This window comes from Phytophthora parasitica, assembly GCF_000247585.1.
Source record: "Phytophthora parasitica INRA-310 unplaced genomic scaffold supercont2.9, whole genome shotgun sequence".
Classification (NCBI taxonomy): Eukaryota; Oomycota; class Peronosporomycetes; order Peronosporales; family Peronosporaceae; genus Phytophthora; species Phytophthora nicotianae.
The window spans coordinates 984,959-1,001,346 of record NW_008648995.1 but is presented as its reverse complement, the minus strand read 5'-3'; the positions used below and the strand labels follow the sequence as shown (position 1 = coordinate 1,001,346).

The following is a 16,388-nucleotide window of genomic DNA, read 5'->3' as shown; positions in this document are numbered from 1 at the left end:
TTTTTTTTTGAGCTCACGTACATGAACTCGATTGGCTTTATTGTGATATTGATGCTGTTCTTCGCGGCGTTGGCCTCACAGTGCCTAGCTTTATTGTCAGGTTTGAAGCGATGCACCTCTTTTGCTGCTCTGGTTTTTGTTAGACGTGTACCGGTAACCTGACTCGAGACGCAGTTATCAGATTACGCATGTGTACGATGTGTGTACGGACCCTCAAAGCCAGTCCCAGAAAGCCATTCCCGTATTGTCTATTCGATTCGGCGTGTTCCTTCTTCCTCAAGTGCCTTGATCAGCGAGAGTAACATCTCATTGGTTGGAGTGGGAATTCCTTGCCGTTTGCCACCTGCAACAATCCGCCCGGTGATAGCGTCGATCTCAGTTCTGTTTGGCAAAATTGTCAACAAACAAGAGTATGAGTTCACTGTGCGCTAACCACATAACCACAGATAGCGTACTTTGAGCCGCGACGCAGATCTGCCAGCATGGAGCACACATTTGTGCCCGTATTTCGAGCCACTTCAAGGATATCATCCACAAGTTCCTGCACACGGACAAAAACTTGTCAGAAAAGCTAGTAGAAGCATCCTCGACGGCATAGCTGGTACCTTTTGTGAGCAGCTCAACGGAATCTGCTCGCTTTTAGCGACGGCGAGGGCCTCCTGCACCACCATATTCACGCAATGCCGACTACCTTCGCTGGAAGCTACACTCTAAACCATTGACGACGTCAGTGGGGTGAGGACGGGATAGAGCGAAAGTCAAACACTTACCTTGTTTGGTGCATTCAACAGACATGCCAGGGGGTTGATCGCCGCATTTACAATCAATTTACGCCAGAGCATTGCTTGCATCTTGCTGGGTTCCAATATCTCGCAACGTAGACCTTCATGTAGAACAACAATTAACTCTTTTCAACGAACAAAGCGCTTTACGTTGAGTTTAGGGTGCGTACCTGCAGCAAGAAAAATCTCCGTTAGCATCTCAATCTTGGTACTTCGTTGCTTTTCCTCTTCTGATCCACCAAACGGAGCGAGGTACGTCATCCCCACGTCCAGTCCGCTCGTCACCACACTCCCAAACTCCACCACTCGTCCACCAACAAATGTCACTCCATTGGCAAACTCCCATCGATCCTCCACTCTATCTAACGCATTTTCCCCGTCTCTCGGTACTTCACCAAGTCCGTTCTGGAGCAGCACACACAGTGCGCCGTCTTTCATCAAGTGCTTGCTCTTCTCCCTAAGTTCATGAATCACCTTAACGTTGTCGTACGCCTTCACTGCCACTAACAATACGTCCAATTTGCCATCGCAATCGTCCGCTACTACGCTGTCCAATGTGCGTACTCGAACATTCGGGGCATCCAGCACCGTCGCCACCTTCTCGTTCAAATCATCCAATCGAAACGCCAATGTCTCCTCATTAGAGACTTGAAGACACAACTGAAGCTTCTCATTTCTCGTCCAATTCTCAAATCGCTCGGCTTTAACGAACGCGTCAACTGTGAGTGTTGGCAACTCTCGTTTCGCCTTGACACTGGCGGCCAAACGTCCCAATCGAGTGAAAAATATGGTCCCGATCGCACCCAGTCCCAACACCCCCACGCGTAGTTCATTCGAACGGTTAGTACCTACTTCTTCCATGACATTTTGGAGGCATGATACCGAGTAGATCGATCGTCCTACAGATCGGTACGCGCTGGGATTCCTGGAGCATATCCGCAGCATATTTGCGAATCAAATAGGAATCTGTGAAATAGTCCGAAAAAAGTCGCATTGATCTGGCCTTCAAATTTGATCGAATAACATCAAATTTGAAAGAACCACCAGACTGGCAGCATGTGATCGATCACACAATTGTCATCACTGCACAACAAACAACTTACGAGACCTACGAGCGGGAGCCACTCACCTGATGCACATGCGACCTCGTGAAGGATGAAAACCTAATTATTACTGCCTTTATGCAGTTTACCAACCGACGCGTCGTTTCACTCGACCAAAATCGATCGAGCTCCAGGGTGTCAATAATGCCTCGACGGACTCTGGCGATCGATTCATCGTCCTCGGCCTTGGCTGTCGAGGACGAGGTCATTCAATGGCTCAGCGGCCAGATAGACGAAACAACTGGCTCTGTGCCGTTGTATGAAGACCCAGATTTCCCTCCAGAAATCTCGAGTCTGTACTTCGACCCGAATAAACTCCCAGACTACGTTCCTCAACAGAGTCGCGAGTCTTCAGGTCATGTTTTCTGGTACCGACCAACAGAATATGCAGAAGATCCCGACTACTTCAAAAACTCAACCGGATGTGGCGATCTGCGCGAAGGATTGCTCAATGATGCGTGGCTACTGGGCGTGTTTGCGGCTGTAGCTCTACATCCGGATAACCTCATTGAAAACCTCTTCGTGTCCGAATCACTGCAAAATTTTAAGCAGTTCGGAGTCTTTACATGTCGGTTCTTCAAGGACGATAACTGGGTACCTGTGACAACTGATACTCGGATCCCGTACTCAATGGAACTCCAACCGGAAGACAAGGTTTCCAGTGGAGGGGGCTCAACCTTCTCACCAGGGTCTGCACTCTACGGTAGTAGCGTCAACAGGAGTGAAGTGTTTATTCTGTTCCTAGAAAAGGCGTATGCAAAGTTACATGGCAGCTACCAGGTTTTAGACGAGAAATATGGCGGAGGGATCGGAGGAAGTGCCGGTACGAGTAGTGGACGGATCTTAGAGGCATTTCTGGACTGTACCGGGGGTAGTGCACATCGCGTTGACCTGCAACAAGAGCGTATCAAACAACTGCAGTTCGATCAAGCCACAGCAGGGAACTCATCAGCAGCAGCGTCAAGTCCGTCGATACTGTTGTGGAAACAATTGTTGCGTTACAAGAAAAAGAAGTGCATTTTAACGACCCAGTTACGCCAACTTTCGTTTAACGCGCAGGACGTAACTGCAATGGGCATCGTTAAGAACCGTCAGTACGTCATTCTACATGTGACCGAAGTGGGACTTCCTTCCGGACAAGGAGGTTCAGCCTCCCGTGAGGAAGTGTTACGTTTTGTGAAGCTCAAAACCGTTTGGGGCCGTGGTATGTGGAAGGGAGAATGGTCAAATGACGACAGCAAATGGGAGGAACACACACAAGTTGAGCAGGTAATGCGTTCTGATCCACGTTGCGAGTTCTCGCGCTCAGGACACGACGGGTGCTTCTGGATGGTGTGGGAAGATCTACTAGATACGTTCACTGAGCTCTTTGTAGTGCACATTTTCCAACCCGAAGACCGACAATACAGCGTACGTGGCGACTGGGTGGGTACAACCGCTGCAGGAGCTCCAGTAAAGATGCCAGTCCCAACCGCAGGTGACGATCACAACTCATCGCCTCATCCTGGCCGTTCAAAGGAGATTTTAATTGAAAAGACTCGGTGGGGTTGGCTTCACGACGCAGATCCTAATTGGCACCGCAACCCGCAGTTTAAGCTCACTGTACCCCTGGAAAGCCTTAGTACTGGTAATGACAAAACAGTTGATAAGTCAGTGAACAGTGTGTTGTTGTCACTCACACAACGCGATTTCCGACTGTATGGTGGGGATAACTACGCGATCAACTTCGTGCTGTTACGTGAGAAATTGACGCTAGCAACCGCTGCGTCGAACGACCCACCGCCTGCTATATGGGAATTCAAACGTAGTCACGTGGTGGCTGAAGCTCACTCGTACGAAACCTCGTCTGCTATCGATTTGCCACCTGCAACGCCAGCAACCCCCGCGTTATCTCATCCAGCTACGCCAATGGCAGGTGTCGTTGCCAATGCTGCTGGAATGAGTGCTCCAGTCACTAGTGGGCAATCTAAGACGCTTCCTGAACGCGAACTAGTCAAGGAGGACGTCACAATCGCCCCCGGCGCAGCTTATTACCTCATTCCGTATACGACGAACCCCAAGGTCGAAATGGAGTTTTTCCTGCGTGTCGTGGCCCCTCAACCTGTGCGTGTTGAGCGCGTTCCTCCTATTATGTCAGTAATTCGCACAGGACGTTGGCGAGCTGACGATGGAGCTGCCAATAATGATACCAACAACACTTCTGGTGGCACTAGTAGTACCGGTGAAATGGCAAACGCTGGCGGTCCTTTACTGACGTTGCCATTGCCACAGTCTCACGTGGTTGGCAAGGAGAACCCGGCGTGGTGTCAGAACCCGCAATTCTGGGTCCGGTTCGCTGAGAGATCCCCACGTGAACTTCGGAGGCTGCGCAAACTTTTATCAGCCAAAGCTCACGTAACTATCAAAGTTGTGCTTCGTAAGACTTCGCATCGTGCATCGCTCGGCAACAAGAGCCGACAGCAGCGTGAAGCGGCTAAAGATCGCGCCAACCTGGTCGGGATCACAGCTGTACGAGCACCACCGACGATCTCTACTGTGTCTGTAGTTGTCGGGGGGTCTGGCAGCTCAGCAGCTACGCAACTTCGAGCTCATGCCAAGGGACAAAAGACCAATTTCCTTGGAGAAATAGTCGACTCGCCATTCACAAAAGCAGTTGCAGTAAGTGATAATTTAGTTCAAGGTGCCAAATCCCGAAACCAAAAAGCTGAGAAAACAATTGCCGATGATTTGGACGATGATACTGAAGCTCCAGAGCAAGCGGAGCCTGGATCGCTCTCGGGTAATTTCCCTACACCCAAACTCGTCGTCAAGCCTACAGAATGGTGTCGATTGTCTTCGTATTCCAGTCCAGCGTCAGCTTGTCTGTATCTTCGGAAAGTTCCTAAGGAATGGTTGCTCGCTTCGGATTCACCAAGTGCCGTTAATTCCAGTGGGGGAGGTGGACTTCTACTCGTTCCTACATTAGGCGAGGCTGGGGCTGAAGGATCATTCGAACTGCAGGTCGATAGCGATTTCCCATTGCTAGTCGATGAGTTACCTAAAGGTGCAGGTGCAGTCCAAAGTATGCCTGGCGAGTGGACACCAACGAAATCCGGAGGGTGTCACCTTCATCCTGATTGGAGACAAAATCCGAAGTTTTATCTACAGATTCAAGGCGTGAGGCCGACCAAAGTTCGTATCACGCTCACACGTTCGGAGCGCGAGTGGAAAACTCGTTGCCAACGAGATTCTGTCGGTACGATGATTGGATTTTATCTGTTCCGAGGTGGGTCCGGCAAACTCATGCGTCCGGCTGAAGAAGGAGATTCCAACTCAAACCCCATCGTGATAAATGGGCGACCGTGGAGTGAGACAGATTTTGTGCCTCTGCACTCAGTAAGTTCACCGCCCGACCTCGTTCTCTCTGCGGCGGCCAAAGGGGGCTACGTGGTTGTTCCTACCACGTACGAGCCTGGAAGATTGGGTAAGTTTGTGCTTTCGGTGCAGTGTGACACTGAGTTCACACTCACTTGCGATGCTGAGTAGAAGCGAAAGAGAAATCAGCATTAACCCTTCTAGCCCCTGTGTTTATGCTGTATTATACAGCATACGGGACTAGAAGGGTTAAGTAAAAGAAATAAAATACTTTCGTGCACAGTAAAAATATAATAAGTCCCATAAATTTATCGCCCAACATTAGCTCTAACAGGACACTCTAGGTACCAAGCTGGTTAACGTCTTTCTGGTTGTCTTGACGTTGTTGACAATACTGGGGCAGGGCAAAAGTCCGCATTGGTTTTGGTACTCAATTCCGAACCAATGTGGTCCCACCACTGCTTTTGCACGCCAGGAAAGTTGCAGTGATTTCGATTTTCGCAGTCCATCGGAGAGGCCAATTCGCTTCCTTCATCGTCGGTGTCATTTGTTGCAATACTCATCGCCGAGTTGCACTTGTTGTTGCTATTCGTAGATGCCTTGGGGTTCATCATCTCAACGCAGTCGAGAAATAAATCGGCCGAGTTGCTGCGCTCTCGTCCAGAAGTGCCCTGCCGCTTTAGAACTTCCACTCTTGACTTGCCCACTCGCCGCTTTTTCAGGTCCATTAGTATGTTTTGTGATACTGGAGGCGTATCAAATGCACTCGACGCACTTCCACAGCTGCTACTTGATGACGAAAATTCATGATCCGTCAACTGCAGTCCCGAAAATCCCATCCATGCAGACTGGTGGTTCTGCAACGTCGGCCCTTGATGCGGAACATTTGCATCCAGCATTACTGTGCTCGAAAAAAAAGGCGTGGAATGTGGCGGTGAAGCTGTAAACAGAGCCTTTGGCATCGGCACTGGCATGGCCATGGACGTCGGCAACGCCATGGTCCTATGCGACATTCTCAATGGTGATAGCAACGTCGGAATGCCAGATCCAAGTGGCGAGCTTACTGACAGCGGAGACGGCAAGGGCAGCATGCTGGAAGTTGTTGCCGACCCACACCATGTCGAAGTTGCCTCTGCCATCACCTGATCCTGTTCTTGCTTTGGAATTTTCATTGTTGCCGTCATTTTCATCTGCTCTGGAGTTGCCATTTCCGTTTGAGTTTGACTCTGTTTTGCCTTCTCTTGAAGTTTTGCCGCTTGGCGACAGCGACGGCGATACGTCGAGTACCAATGATTCTTGATGGCGTTATCGGTGCGACCAGGAAGCAGCTTGGCGATCTCGGCCCAGCGGTTGCCCAGGCGCTCTTGAGCTGCCAAGATCAGCTGTGTCTCGTCCGCCCGCCACGGAGCCTTGTCGATGTTTGGGTCAAGGAAGTTGAGCCAGCGCGTACGGCACTGCTTGGGCGTGCGACCAGGCAGCAGCGCCGCGATTTTTGCCCAGCGCTTGGTGCCACATTCGTTCACAAAGCGCAGGATCACAGCGTCATCTTCGGGCGTCCACGGACGACGCTTATCAGGCACGCCGCTACTGCTCGTGCTACATGAGACTGGCGAGGATAAGATCGGAGAATCGATGGCCACCATGGCCGAGACCTGACAGGCTTGTGCTATTTCGCTACGGGAAGGTGGTCGCTTGGCACTGTCGCATCGAGGGGGTTGGCAAATGTGGGCTAAGCACTTTGCGTTTGCCTTTGGCAGTTAGTTGGTTTTTGAAGTCGCTCTTCTGCAACAGCGTGAACGGACAGCGGGGCACCATTGGTTGAAATCGCGGCCAGCCGCATGTAACAGTCGCAGTGAGGAAAAAGAGCCATACGACCTTTCGTGAAAAAAAAGAAGGAAAAAAGAGAGATGCGCAATTTCGACTTGCTCGAGGGCACCGGAGACTTTGGGGAAGCTCCTGTTGCTTCCGCTCTGTGCGTTATGCTTGCCTCGTAGTGCAGGATACAGCCTGGCGTTTGGCAACGTTGGAAATGCTGTGCCGTCGCAGGCGAATGGCTGGTCAAGTAGCGCTGATTGATCAGTGGAGCTAGCGATGGCGTCAGGTGTCCGTTGAAACTACGGAAGGACAGTCGAGACTGACAAATGTACTCCAAACGAATCGTCATCCGAAATGGCACTAGGAGGCTGGATAATGAAGGAATGCCTTTGGCCTTGATGCCTATGACCAGCGCATTGAAGCCTTGGGCAGCCTGAACCTTCAGCTGCGCGGCTCGTCTCGACAATGATGCTGATTCCAAGTCAGGAGACCGTGTACAACGTCACCTTGTTGTATATTCGATGCGTTCGTTTCATCGAGCATTCGCGCAGCCGTGAAGCAAATCAGGAGGTAACGGGATTGCCTTGATTTCATCCCTGCCAACGGCGCTGCCCGCATGTATCGTTGACATTGCTGAACCGTGCTTTTAACCGGCTTGCGCTCTGCTATCCTTCGAGGCTCGTTCGGCGCGCTTGGCGTGTGAGCTTCATGCTGCTCCGCGAAAGCAGATTGCTGAATGCATTTGGATGGCAACCAGGTAATTTGCTGCTTTCGTTGACTTTCAGTTGGACGCTGGATGCCGTTCAACGGCAAGAAGGTCAGCCACAGAAAACCAGAAAACTGTGTTGCTGCAGTTCGAAGCAAAATTGCTTTATCCAGTCGTCTAGATGTCGCCACTCAGGCGACTTGCCTCCTCGCTCGAAATGAGCTCTCGAATTGACAATCAACAGGTTGTTTGTTGGTAATCGACACTGGGGACGTTCGATCACCGTAACGATGGGTCTTCATCGCGCGTCTATTGTTCATCCATGAAAGAATCCAAGGAAGTATCTGGAGCTTTGAGAAATCAGTGGACGATTAAACAAGATTAAGCTCGTCGATGAGTTCAGCCAGTAGTGCCCGAGCATTAGTTGATCACTTTACTGTTAGTACATATATGTCAAACTACAAGAGATCAGCTTGTGTCGAATCGGGCTAGGTGGGCTCTGGTCAGAAATGTGGGTGTATCGAGCTTACGACTGCAGATTCGCGAGCAGTACACTACTGCCAGTAGTGTGTTGGAAGCGCCAATAAAACTTTTCATCAATTGTGCGTGCAGGAACGAATCACTATTTTTTTTTTCCACCCAAAATGTAGCCATCCTTCTTTTTTCGTCCAATCAAAACTCGGTATCAGCTATATCTCAGGATCCATATTTCCCCCTTTCGACGACACCAAGAAGGACTAGAAAAGTAGCAAGCATGTCGACGCTCACCAGTACGGACATGGGCGAGCTCAAGCGCCCCACCACGCGCGTGCACGCGCCTCCGGGAGGCGGTTCCAGCTGGAGCTTTGGCGATTACTCAACACCCGCATCTACGGGTCGCAAGCGCGTCAACCAGCCACAGACTCAGCCTGAACAGGATACTAAGATGGAGTCACCGCGTTCGTCGCCGCCTCCCGCGCCCGTGCAGATTCAGAATCAGAATGAAACGCAGGTCACTTTTCAGACAGAATCAGCAGTGCGCGTGGCGCTGCTCAAAACCAGCAGCGACGCTGAGATCGTCGATACAGCCGTGCAAAACTGCCAGGCCAAGCTGTCAGAGGCTGTAAACTCGGAGATTTTTACAGTTGCAAACATTGAACAGCTGCCATACGCTGCCAATAAACTCACAGAGTTCGGCGGCTTCGACGGCGTCATCTGCTTCGGCTTCTTGAACACGCAGGACCCGCAGTTCACTGCGATCAGTGCAGCCTTGACGCAAAGTCTCATCAAAATTAGCGTCAAGAACGTGCGTCCAGTAGTCCACGCTGTCTTCATCGGAGAGCCTCGTGTGGCCTCTGTGAAGGTTCGAGGAGGCTGGGGTGCCGAGTTCGCGGAAGGAGTCGTACCTTTGATCAACTTGGGCGGGTTTATTGGGCCTATCGCACACCCGGCGTCTGGATCTCCCGTAAAAAAGCACTTCGAGGTCAGTCGGGGCAACGTTCTACCTGCTAAGCTGCTCCGTGGATCTAAAACTGTGCTACAATCGCTCGAGATCCTCCGAGACTCACTATACGAGCACGGAGCCAAGGGTATTCGTGGCTTGGGACGCAAATTCCGCATCATTGACGACGATGGCAACCGCTCACTGAGTCTGGATGAGTTCAGTAAGGCCATTCGTGAACATGCTCTTGAACTCAACGAGCAAGAAGTGGAGGAATTGTTCCATTTCATCGATACCAACAACTCTGGAGGCGTGGACTTTGACGTGTTTCTCTTGGCTGTACGTGGTGAGCTGAACGAGCGTCGCACGCAGTTGGTTCTGGCGGCTTTCAAGATCCTAGATGCAGACGGGAGCGGCGTCGTGGACCTGGATGACATTAAGGCAAAGTATAGTGCTAAGCAGCACCCCGATGTGCTACAAGGCCGTAAGACGGAGGACGAAGTGCTGCTTGAGTTCCTGGACACATTCGACGGTGGGGAGAAGGATGGAAAGGTCCATCCGAGCGAGTTTGTGCGCTATTACGCTAATGTGAGCGCGTCTATCGATGATGACGACTACTTTGAGTTGGTGATCCGTAACGCGTGGCACATGAGTGGAGGGGAGGGCTGGTCGGCCAATACGACGTGTCGTCGGGTGCTTGTGAAGCACGAGGATGGCAGACACACGATTGAGGAAGTGAAGGACGACATCGGTATTGGTGCTGGAAACGTGGAGGCTATTCGCGAAAATCTCCAGGCCCAGGGTATCAACGATATTCAGTCTGTGAGCACGACAGGTAACGTCCAGGCTGAGAGTGACGCTAATAAGCGCTCGAACGACAGCTTCCAACCGCAGGTGGCACGAAAGAAGCAACACGGAGCCGGACAAAGCTCCATCATCTTCGGCTAGACTGACAAAACATAGCAAGCTGAAGTCAAGCCATTCAATAAAACACGTTTAGAAACGCCAATTTCTATTCAAGCTTTATGTATTCGCTCTACTAGTATTAACAGTACAACTTTAATCAACGCTCTAAACTACTACGTGGGGATATGCGTGCCTCAACTTGCTGTACTTTGTCCTCATTCCGGATCAGAGTATATTAAAGTATTTTGAATTGGCGATCATCGGCAGCATATATCCTCACCATGCACACATGCAATTCACAATACACACAACTAAACGTACCTGTCGCCGCTCCACCGCAGTACCTCCTCGCAACCTGTATTACCACACCAGCACCATCAAAACGCAATAAAACCCGACGTCTTCGCTCTGCAAAATAGTTCCCAGGGTCATATTGGCCATCAACCAATCGAGTCAGCAGTCCAGACCGCCTTCTCGCCAGTCGATGGTTACCCGATAGATCTCTGAGGTTTGATCTGCAAATATCCTGAAGCCATCCAGTCGATACGAAACACTTAGTTCTCCGGGATGTCCAGCTCGCCCTCGGTGATGAGGCGCTGGATCTCCGTGGGGGCCTCGCCGTTGACCGTGCAGCCAAGCGAAGAAGCCGTGCCCAGGATCTCCTTGACCGTGCCGGCCAGGGTGCGGGCCATCGAGCGCTCGCGCATGATGCGGGCCACCGAGATGACCTGGTCAAGCGACAGGTTGCCGTCGTGCTTGATGTTCTTTACCTTCTTGCGGTCACGCGGGGGCTCCTTGAGCTCCTTGACCAGCAGCGACGAAGCGCTGGGGATCAGCGTGACCGTAGCCTGACGGTTGACGATGGTGAGCTTCACCGTCACGTTCAGTCCCTTCCAGTCCTTGGTGGCCTTGCAGATGTCCTCACCGATCTTCTTGGGGGACAGACCGAGGGGACCGACCTTGGGGGCCAGAGCCGAAGCGGGGGCAACCTCGCCGCCCACCGTACGCAGAACGACGACCTTCTCTTCGCCAGCCGGAGGTGGAGCGCCCATGTTGTTTATAGAGGATGCGAGTTAAAAGGGGGTAGAAGCTTCGGGGGATTGAGAGCGAACTCGAATGACCAGCACACACGGCGACGGCGGCGGCAATCGTAGCTCCTCGACCAACCAACGCTGAGACGTCGTGGTAAGTACGAAACCTGGCAAATGGCATGGACATGGTAATTAGAAGAAATAAGAAAAACCTCGACACACCTCGAGGTTATAATGGACGGAAAGATACGCCAAGAACAGTGACAAAAAATAAGCCACTTTGACAAAAAAAAAAATACGGCTCAAGTATCTCTTGTAATAGCGGACGACTGGGCTTGATTAATTGCCTTCTTTCGTAGCGCATTGACAACGTCACTGCCTATGTGCCTATCCATCTACTTCGCTCCCTTGAAACCTCCAAGCTGGATCAATGACACGACGCCATCCGCAAATTCAGCACCCCAGCCTCCCTTCACCTTGACTGACGCCACACGAGGCTCTCCAACAAACACAGCACGTACCACAGGACGCACGTTCTTAACGCTGATATCAATGAAGCTCTGTGTCAGTGCCGCACTCAGCGCTTGGAATTGCAGATCCTGCGTATTTAGAAAGCCGAAACAGATGACGCCGTCAAAACCGCCGAACTCCGTCAACTTGTTGGCCGCGTACGGCAGCTGCTCCAGCGACGCAACCGTGAAGGTCTCGGAGCGAACAGACTGAGTCTCCAGTTTCTCGAAGCAGTTTTGCACCACACGGTCCACGAGCTCTGCGTCGCTGCTGGTCTTGAGCAATGCAATGCGCACGGCTCCTTCTGGTGCCTTCGCTGTAGTTTGAGCCGGAGCTTGAGCTGCTGCGGGAGCAGGAGCTGCGCGTGGAGATTCCATCTTGGCGTCCTGCAGTGCCTGCGCTTGAGGCTGGTTGAAGCGTTTGCGACCCGTGGGGGCGGGAGTTGAGTCGTCTCCGAAGCTCCAGCTGGAGCCGCCGCCAGGAGGGGCGTGCACACGCGTGGTGGGGCGCTTGAGCTCCCCCATGTCCGTGCTGGTCAACGTCGACATGGCTTCACGTCACGATCTGCTTGCTGGAATGCAAATTGGTTGAAAAGGCAGTAAGATCGGAATAGTCTGATTGGGGGAAATAAACACTTTGTTTTAGCCAATGGGAAGCGACTTTTCTTCGATCACATCACAAAATGGTGATACTGGGATTTCAATATAAGTTTACGCTACAAGGGATCGTTTTTTTTAAGCAACTGACGCCGTTCATCTTCTTACCGAAGACTTAAAGCTGTGAATCTGTTTTTTGAGAGACCTTAGCATCTGCATCGAATCCATTATGTGCTGCCAAGGCCGATGTGCAATGCATGGGGTAAGTAGAACTTCTACTGTGTAGAAGATACTGGAGCTGGATTGATCGAGTCGACATGCTGCGATCAGTGCGGATTCGATGCGAGTGTCCAACATGCGCTGAATCTGTACCGGTGGTATCCTTAAAAAAAAAAACATGTTCGACCACATCGCCAGCCTGTAAAACGGTGCAGAGTGCATCTTCGATGGATGGCTCACTACAAGCAGCGTGATACGCAAAACTTAAACAACTCGTCCTCGTTGCAGTTGCAGTGGCCATGACCGCCATACAGTGCGTGCACCACCAGCACGCAAACAGAGTGGAGGACGCATGCACCACCAGCACTGGAAGTCTGATGAGGGTTTTATTACCGTAATCTATCGTGTGACAGTATTGGTCCGAACTCCCCTTCCCCTTACACTCCACTCCACCATCTGCCATTCGCACCACCGACCAGCACGCCAGAATCCAATTGACGCGTGCCACACATAGAAGCCGCCGCTCGTCGTGCTAACGGTCGGTGGCAGCAGGCAACACGTCACTTTCACACTCTCCCAAACTCAAGCAGGCAGTTCCGATCACTTTGCCTCCTGCATCGAGTACCCCGAGCTCTCCCTCCGTCTAAGCCGCATGGAGGCCACCCTGTCCGTCAGTAACCCCGAGCCTCTCGAGACGCTCGAAATCCCCATCGACAACGACGCCGAACTCATGAAGCAGCGAGCGGGCAAAGCCTCATCAGACATTTCAACGCAGAGCCACAACGTGAAAACAGAGGACGCCAACGAGGAGATGAATAAACTACCGCTCAGCTCGTCGTCCACTACTCGCAGACTCGCCTACGCAGTGGCGGTGGGTATGATCGTGATCACATTCTACAGCTTCCCCATGCACCACCATTTCCACGGTCGCGGCGGTAAAAACGCGCGTTACGTGTGGTGGTGTGGCTGGCTTACTGCTATCGCTACAGGCCTCGGTGCACTACCGTTCTACTGGATCCGAGACCTAGATAAGTTCTGGTTGGGTATCTGCAATGGTCTGGCTGCAGGCATGATGATCGCAGCTACCGGTTGCTTGTTCTACGAAGGCTGGTACCTTCCACAAGCCACAGACTACGCCGTTTCCGTGAGCTACCGTCTCTTTTTAGGAGCTTTCCTCGGTGTTTTATTCATCAAGTTCACGAAGGTGTTTCTCGAAGACTACGAGGACGTATCGGTGTGTGGGCTCAAAGGTCTGGATGCACGGAAGGCGCTGTTGATAATGGCAGTTATGACGCTGCACTCCGTGTCTGAAGGCATCGGTGTTGGTGTGTCATTTGGTGGTGAAGGTGGCATCCGTCGTGGGCATATTGTCACTATGACGATGGCTATCCACAATATACCTGAAGGTGTGGCGATCAGTCTGTCGCTTGTGCCACGTGGTTTGAGTGTTTTCTACGCTGTGTTATGGTGCATCATTTCAAGTGCACCGCAGCCGATCTTTGCAGTACCGGCCTTCCTGTTCGTGGAGCAATGGCTCCCTATCCTCCCATGCGGTCTGGGTTTTGCTGGTGGTGCAATGGCTTATGTGGCAGTGCAAGAGTTGCTCCCCGAGTCGCTTGAAGACACTAAATCTGTGCCTACGACGGTGTCGGCTACAGCGTTTGCATTCATTGTGTTCCTCACGATCCAGATCGCGCTCAGTGGCTCCATTTAAGCCGATTTAGAAGCTGTGTACCTGTACGTGCATTTGAGAGAGCTACAGAAAAATAATTAGGGACTCAAATTGAATGCACTCGATCTATTATTTAGCCAACACAGATTCAAGGCAGCTTATTCAAAACGGTCAAATATCTATCGGATCTTGAAGGGCCGTTTGCGACCATCTGCATGAAGCCAGTGAAGAATTTTGTCGAAGAATTTCTCAAACCACAAGTGAGAATACAAGACCAAAGGAGAAGAAACTCAAGTATGAAGCTGTCGACGTTGATTCTGGCGCTGGTGTGCCTCTCGCAGCTGGGCGGAAGCTCAGCGAATCAAGCTACTGACATCATGCGCCGCCAACTACGCGTGGGGAAGGCAGTAGCCTCGCTCTTCGAGAACCAGCACCAGACGACGCGCGAGCTGGAGGAAAAGATTATGCAAGATGAAGACAACAAACCCAACGAGGTGCAAGCTGACGCCTCCAAGTTCCGTGTGCGCCGTTTGCGCTCGCCTGACTATGTGGAGCTCATCGAATAAAGACGCTAGGAAGAAGAAGCTGTAGCGATTCCAGAAGCAACATAGTGTCGTTCATGTGCCTAACTGAAATCAAAGATAAAGCAGTCGATTCTGTCTTCGTTTTCTGACGAGCATCCTTTCTTCGGTTAAAAATTGGGCTTAGATGACTGTGCGGTAGCGAACAAAGATTACAACGGCGCCAGGACGAAACCAATAAAGATTTGGGCGACGGCTCCGAGAGACTACAACACAGCAGGCTTCACCTTCACTCATTCCTAGTTCTGACAGCGAATTCCCAGTAGTGTTTTACCTAAACGAGACTCTCGACTCACAATGAAGATCAGTGCGACGGCTGCGTTTACTGCGGTAGCGATGTTCCTGCTCACAACTCCATCGGTCGCACCACCTCCACCCAACAACGACTATGTCGACCCAAACTCCAGTAAAATCTATTCGTCGTCTTCTCTAAGACGAAGAAGGGGTTTGATGACGGATCAGGGACAAACCGCGCAAAGTGATTCGAGGATCGTGGCGGCGGATGGCATTGAAGACACCGCAGGTGGCGGCTGGAATGAGCTGCTTGCGGAGAAGAAGGCAAACCAACACCAAACGAGCGGACACTGACTTCTTGGCCGACGTATGTGTAACCGCCATAACACACCGATGCTGAACGGTTCGAAGTTGTGAAACCACATAGTGGATATGCATGATCTTTCTAAACTGAGAAATATATTGTTTGCTTGATGCTTCAACAGAACGGTCTTTGTCAAACTGGAGTTATTGTTTAATTTCCTATGTAGCTCACATCCGCAGCACTCCATGCGCGGCAACCTAACGAATAAGGCCAGCAGCGATGACCTTTCACCAGTTGCCTAGTCTGCATTGCCAAGCCTCACCACGTTTCACCACTCCATTTCCAAACGAACACCGGAGCTGCAAAGATGAAGTTGACCGTCATGCTAACTGTGCTGAGCGTCATAGCGACTCCGTTTGCAAGTGCAGAGCCCCCAAGACGTCAGCTGCGCCGTGAAAGCGCCCTATCACCGCCACTGCCGAAGATTCTTCTCGACGAAAGCAAAACGAGCGGCAATCTCCACCAACTACAAGATGAAACTGGCGTCAACAAAGTTATCGGACACGCTGCCTCGGCGCTGCTTATCACGCCTGTGACGGGTTGGATCGGCTTGACCCTCCCTAGCCTCCCCGACCCAGTACCTGGCAGAGTGGAGACTCAGCGGCGTCGACGGTTCCCCTAGCGATAATGGTTGTTGAACGGCGCATAGTAACAAAGCAGCTACCTTACCCTCAATCTAAAGCTCATGTGGGGTTATTTCATGTTTTCATCTTTCTTCGAATTCAACTGTCCTGCGATTAGATCATTCAAAGCATACTAAAACATCGGGTAGTTTTACTCCTAATATTTTAGGATACTGATATCTAGATGAGGCCCTGTTTCATTTGAGAAATATGGTACAATACATGTGGAGCGCCAAGTGCCGCCGCTAGCTACGCGGCGGTAAGTTATCTTTGGTCGTGTTTGTTCAGACCTTCCTCGCCTTCGCTTCGGCGGGATAATACATGTACTCTTTGTAAACCACCTCTTTGTTTATTGATTATCCTTAATTATTGTGGATTTCATCCATTTTGGCAAAACGAATGAATGGTCCGAGATCCGATATATCGGACCCGATTTGCTGCACTCCTCCGATATGAACATAGGGGAAAGGTA

General features: G+C 51.3%; 10 protein-coding genes across 17 annotated transcripts; 6 read left to right on the top strand and 4 right to left on the bottom strand.

Annotated features, from left to right (window-relative positions):
- On the bottom strand, positions 1–2,045 carry PPTG_06375 (hypothetical protein). Of its 8 annotated transcripts, none has more exons than XM_008900285.1 (6): positions 1,912–2,045; positions 953–1,830; positions 771–883; positions 606–703; positions 456–541; positions 1–381 (listed from the first exon to the last, which is right to left on the bottom strand). In XM_008900285.1, exons 2-4 carry the CDS (start codon positions 1,725–1,727, stop codon positions 674–676), a joined length of 918 nt encoding a protein of 305 aa, XP_008898533.1. In that variant the 5' UTR covers positions 1,728–1,830; positions 1,912–2,045; the 3' UTR covers positions 1–381; positions 456–541; positions 606–673. The 8 variants fall into 8 exon arrangements, with proteins under 8 accessions (XP_008898533.1, XP_008898535.1, XP_008898531.1 ...); XM_008900287.1 differs by having other exon boundaries at positions 953–1,707; XM_008900283.1 differs by lacking the exon at positions 1,912–2,045 and having other exon boundaries at positions 1–116; positions 152–381; positions 606–710; positions 953–1,740.
- On the top strand, positions 1,937–5,410 carry PPTG_06374 (hypothetical protein; the record flags this gene model as incomplete). The annotated part of the gene is made up of 1 exon (XM_008900279.1): positions 1,937–5,410. Exon 1 carries the CDS (start codon positions 1,964–1,966, stop codon positions 5,408–5,410), a length of 3,447 nt encoding a protein of 1,148 aa, XP_008898527.1. The 5' UTR covers positions 1,937–1,963.
- A 103-nt stretch (positions 5,411–5,513) lies between these two features.
- PPTG_06373 (hypothetical protein) lies at positions 5,514–6,998 on the bottom strand. Its single transcript, XM_008900278.1, has one exon. The coding sequence runs from the start codon at positions 6,880–6,882 to the stop codon at positions 5,596–5,598; it is 1,287 nt and encodes a 428-aa protein (XP_008898526.1). The 5' UTR covers positions 6,883–6,998; the 3' UTR covers positions 5,514–5,595.
- Positions 6,999–8,463: 1,465 nt separating this feature from the next.
- Positions 8,464–10,284, top strand: PPTG_06372 (hypothetical protein). The gene has a single exon (XM_008900277.1). It carries the CDS (start codon positions 8,515–8,517, stop codon positions 10,126–10,128), a length of 1,614 nt encoding a protein of 537 aa, XP_008898525.1. The 5' UTR covers positions 8,464–8,514; the 3' UTR covers positions 10,129–10,284.
- Positions 10,285–10,486: 202 nt separating this feature from the next.
- Positions 10,487–11,305, bottom strand: PPTG_06371 (hypothetical protein). The gene has a single exon (XM_008900276.1). It carries the CDS (start codon positions 11,136–11,138, stop codon positions 10,641–10,643), a length of 498 nt encoding a protein of 165 aa, XP_008898524.1. The 5' UTR covers positions 11,139–11,305; the 3' UTR covers positions 10,487–10,640.
- Positions 11,306–11,409: 104 nt separating this feature from the next.
- PPTG_06370 (hypothetical protein) lies at positions 11,410–12,275 on the bottom strand. The gene has a single exon (XM_008900275.1). The coding sequence runs from the start codon at positions 12,173–12,175 to the stop codon at positions 11,513–11,515; it is 663 nt and encodes a 220-aa protein (XP_008898523.1). The 5' UTR covers positions 12,176–12,275; the 3' UTR covers positions 11,410–11,512.
- An 819-nt stretch (positions 12,276–13,094) lies between these two features.
- On the top strand, positions 13,095–14,156 carry PPTG_06369 (hypothetical protein; the record flags this gene model as incomplete). The annotated part of the gene is made up of 1 exon (XM_008900274.1): positions 13,095–14,156. The coding sequence occupies one exon, from the start codon at positions 13,095–13,097 to the stop codon at positions 14,154–14,156; it is 1,062 nt and encodes a 353-aa protein (XP_008898522.1).
- A 254-nt stretch (positions 14,157–14,410) lies between these two features.
- PPTG_06368 (hypothetical protein) lies at positions 14,411–14,680 on the top strand (the record flags this gene model as incomplete). Its single annotated transcript, XM_008900273.1, has 1 exon — positions 14,411–14,680. One exon carries the CDS (start codon positions 14,411–14,413, stop codon positions 14,678–14,680), a length of 270 nt encoding a protein of 89 aa, XP_008898521.1.
- A 312-nt stretch (positions 14,681–14,992) lies between these two features.
- PPTG_21882 (hypothetical protein) lies at positions 14,993–15,283 on the top strand (the record flags this gene model as incomplete). The annotated part of the gene is made up of 1 exon (XM_008900584.1): positions 14,993–15,283. One exon carries the CDS (start codon positions 14,993–14,995, stop codon positions 15,281–15,283), a length of 291 nt encoding a protein of 96 aa, XP_008898832.1.
- Positions 15,284–15,461: 178 nt separating this feature from the next.
- Positions 15,462–15,986, top strand: PPTG_21881 (hypothetical protein). Its single transcript, XM_008900583.1, has one exon. It carries the CDS (start codon positions 15,601–15,603, stop codon positions 15,913–15,915), a length of 315 nt encoding a protein of 104 aa, XP_008898831.1. The 5' UTR covers positions 15,462–15,600; the 3' UTR covers positions 15,916–15,986.
- The last annotated feature ends 402 nt before the right edge of the window (positions 15,987–16,388 follow it).

Coding starts and splice junctions, on each gene's coding strand:
- PPTG_21881 (XM_008900583.1), top strand. CDS start 15,601: ATGAAGTTGACCGTCATGCTAACTGTGCTGAGCGTCATAGCGACTCCG.
- PPTG_06373 (XM_008900278.1), bottom strand. CDS start 6,882: ATGGTGGCCATCGATTCTCCGATCTTATCCTCGCCAGTCTCATGTAGC.
- PPTG_06371 (XM_008900276.1), bottom strand. CDS start 11,138: ATGGGCGCTCCACCTCCGGCTGGCGAAGAGAAGGTCGTCGTTCTGCGT.
- PPTG_06370 (XM_008900275.1), bottom strand. CDS start 12,175: ATGTCGACGTTGACCAGCACGGACATGGGGGAGCTCAAGCGCCCCACC.
- PPTG_06372 (XM_008900277.1), top strand. CDS start 8,515: ATGTCGACGCTCACCAGTACGGACATGGGCGAGCTCAAGCGCCCCACC.
- PPTG_06375 (XM_008900284.1), bottom strand. CDS start 1,727: ATGCTGCGGATATGCTCCAGGAATCCCAGCGCGTACCGATCTGTAGGA. Junction 711..770: donor TGTTGAATGCACCAAACAAG/GTAAGTGTTTGA, acceptor TCAATGGTTTAG/AGTGTAGCTTCCAGCGAAGG. Junction 382..455: donor GATCTGCGTCGCGGCTCAAA/GTACGCTATCTG, acceptor TTTGCCAAACAG/AACTGAGATCGACGCTATCA.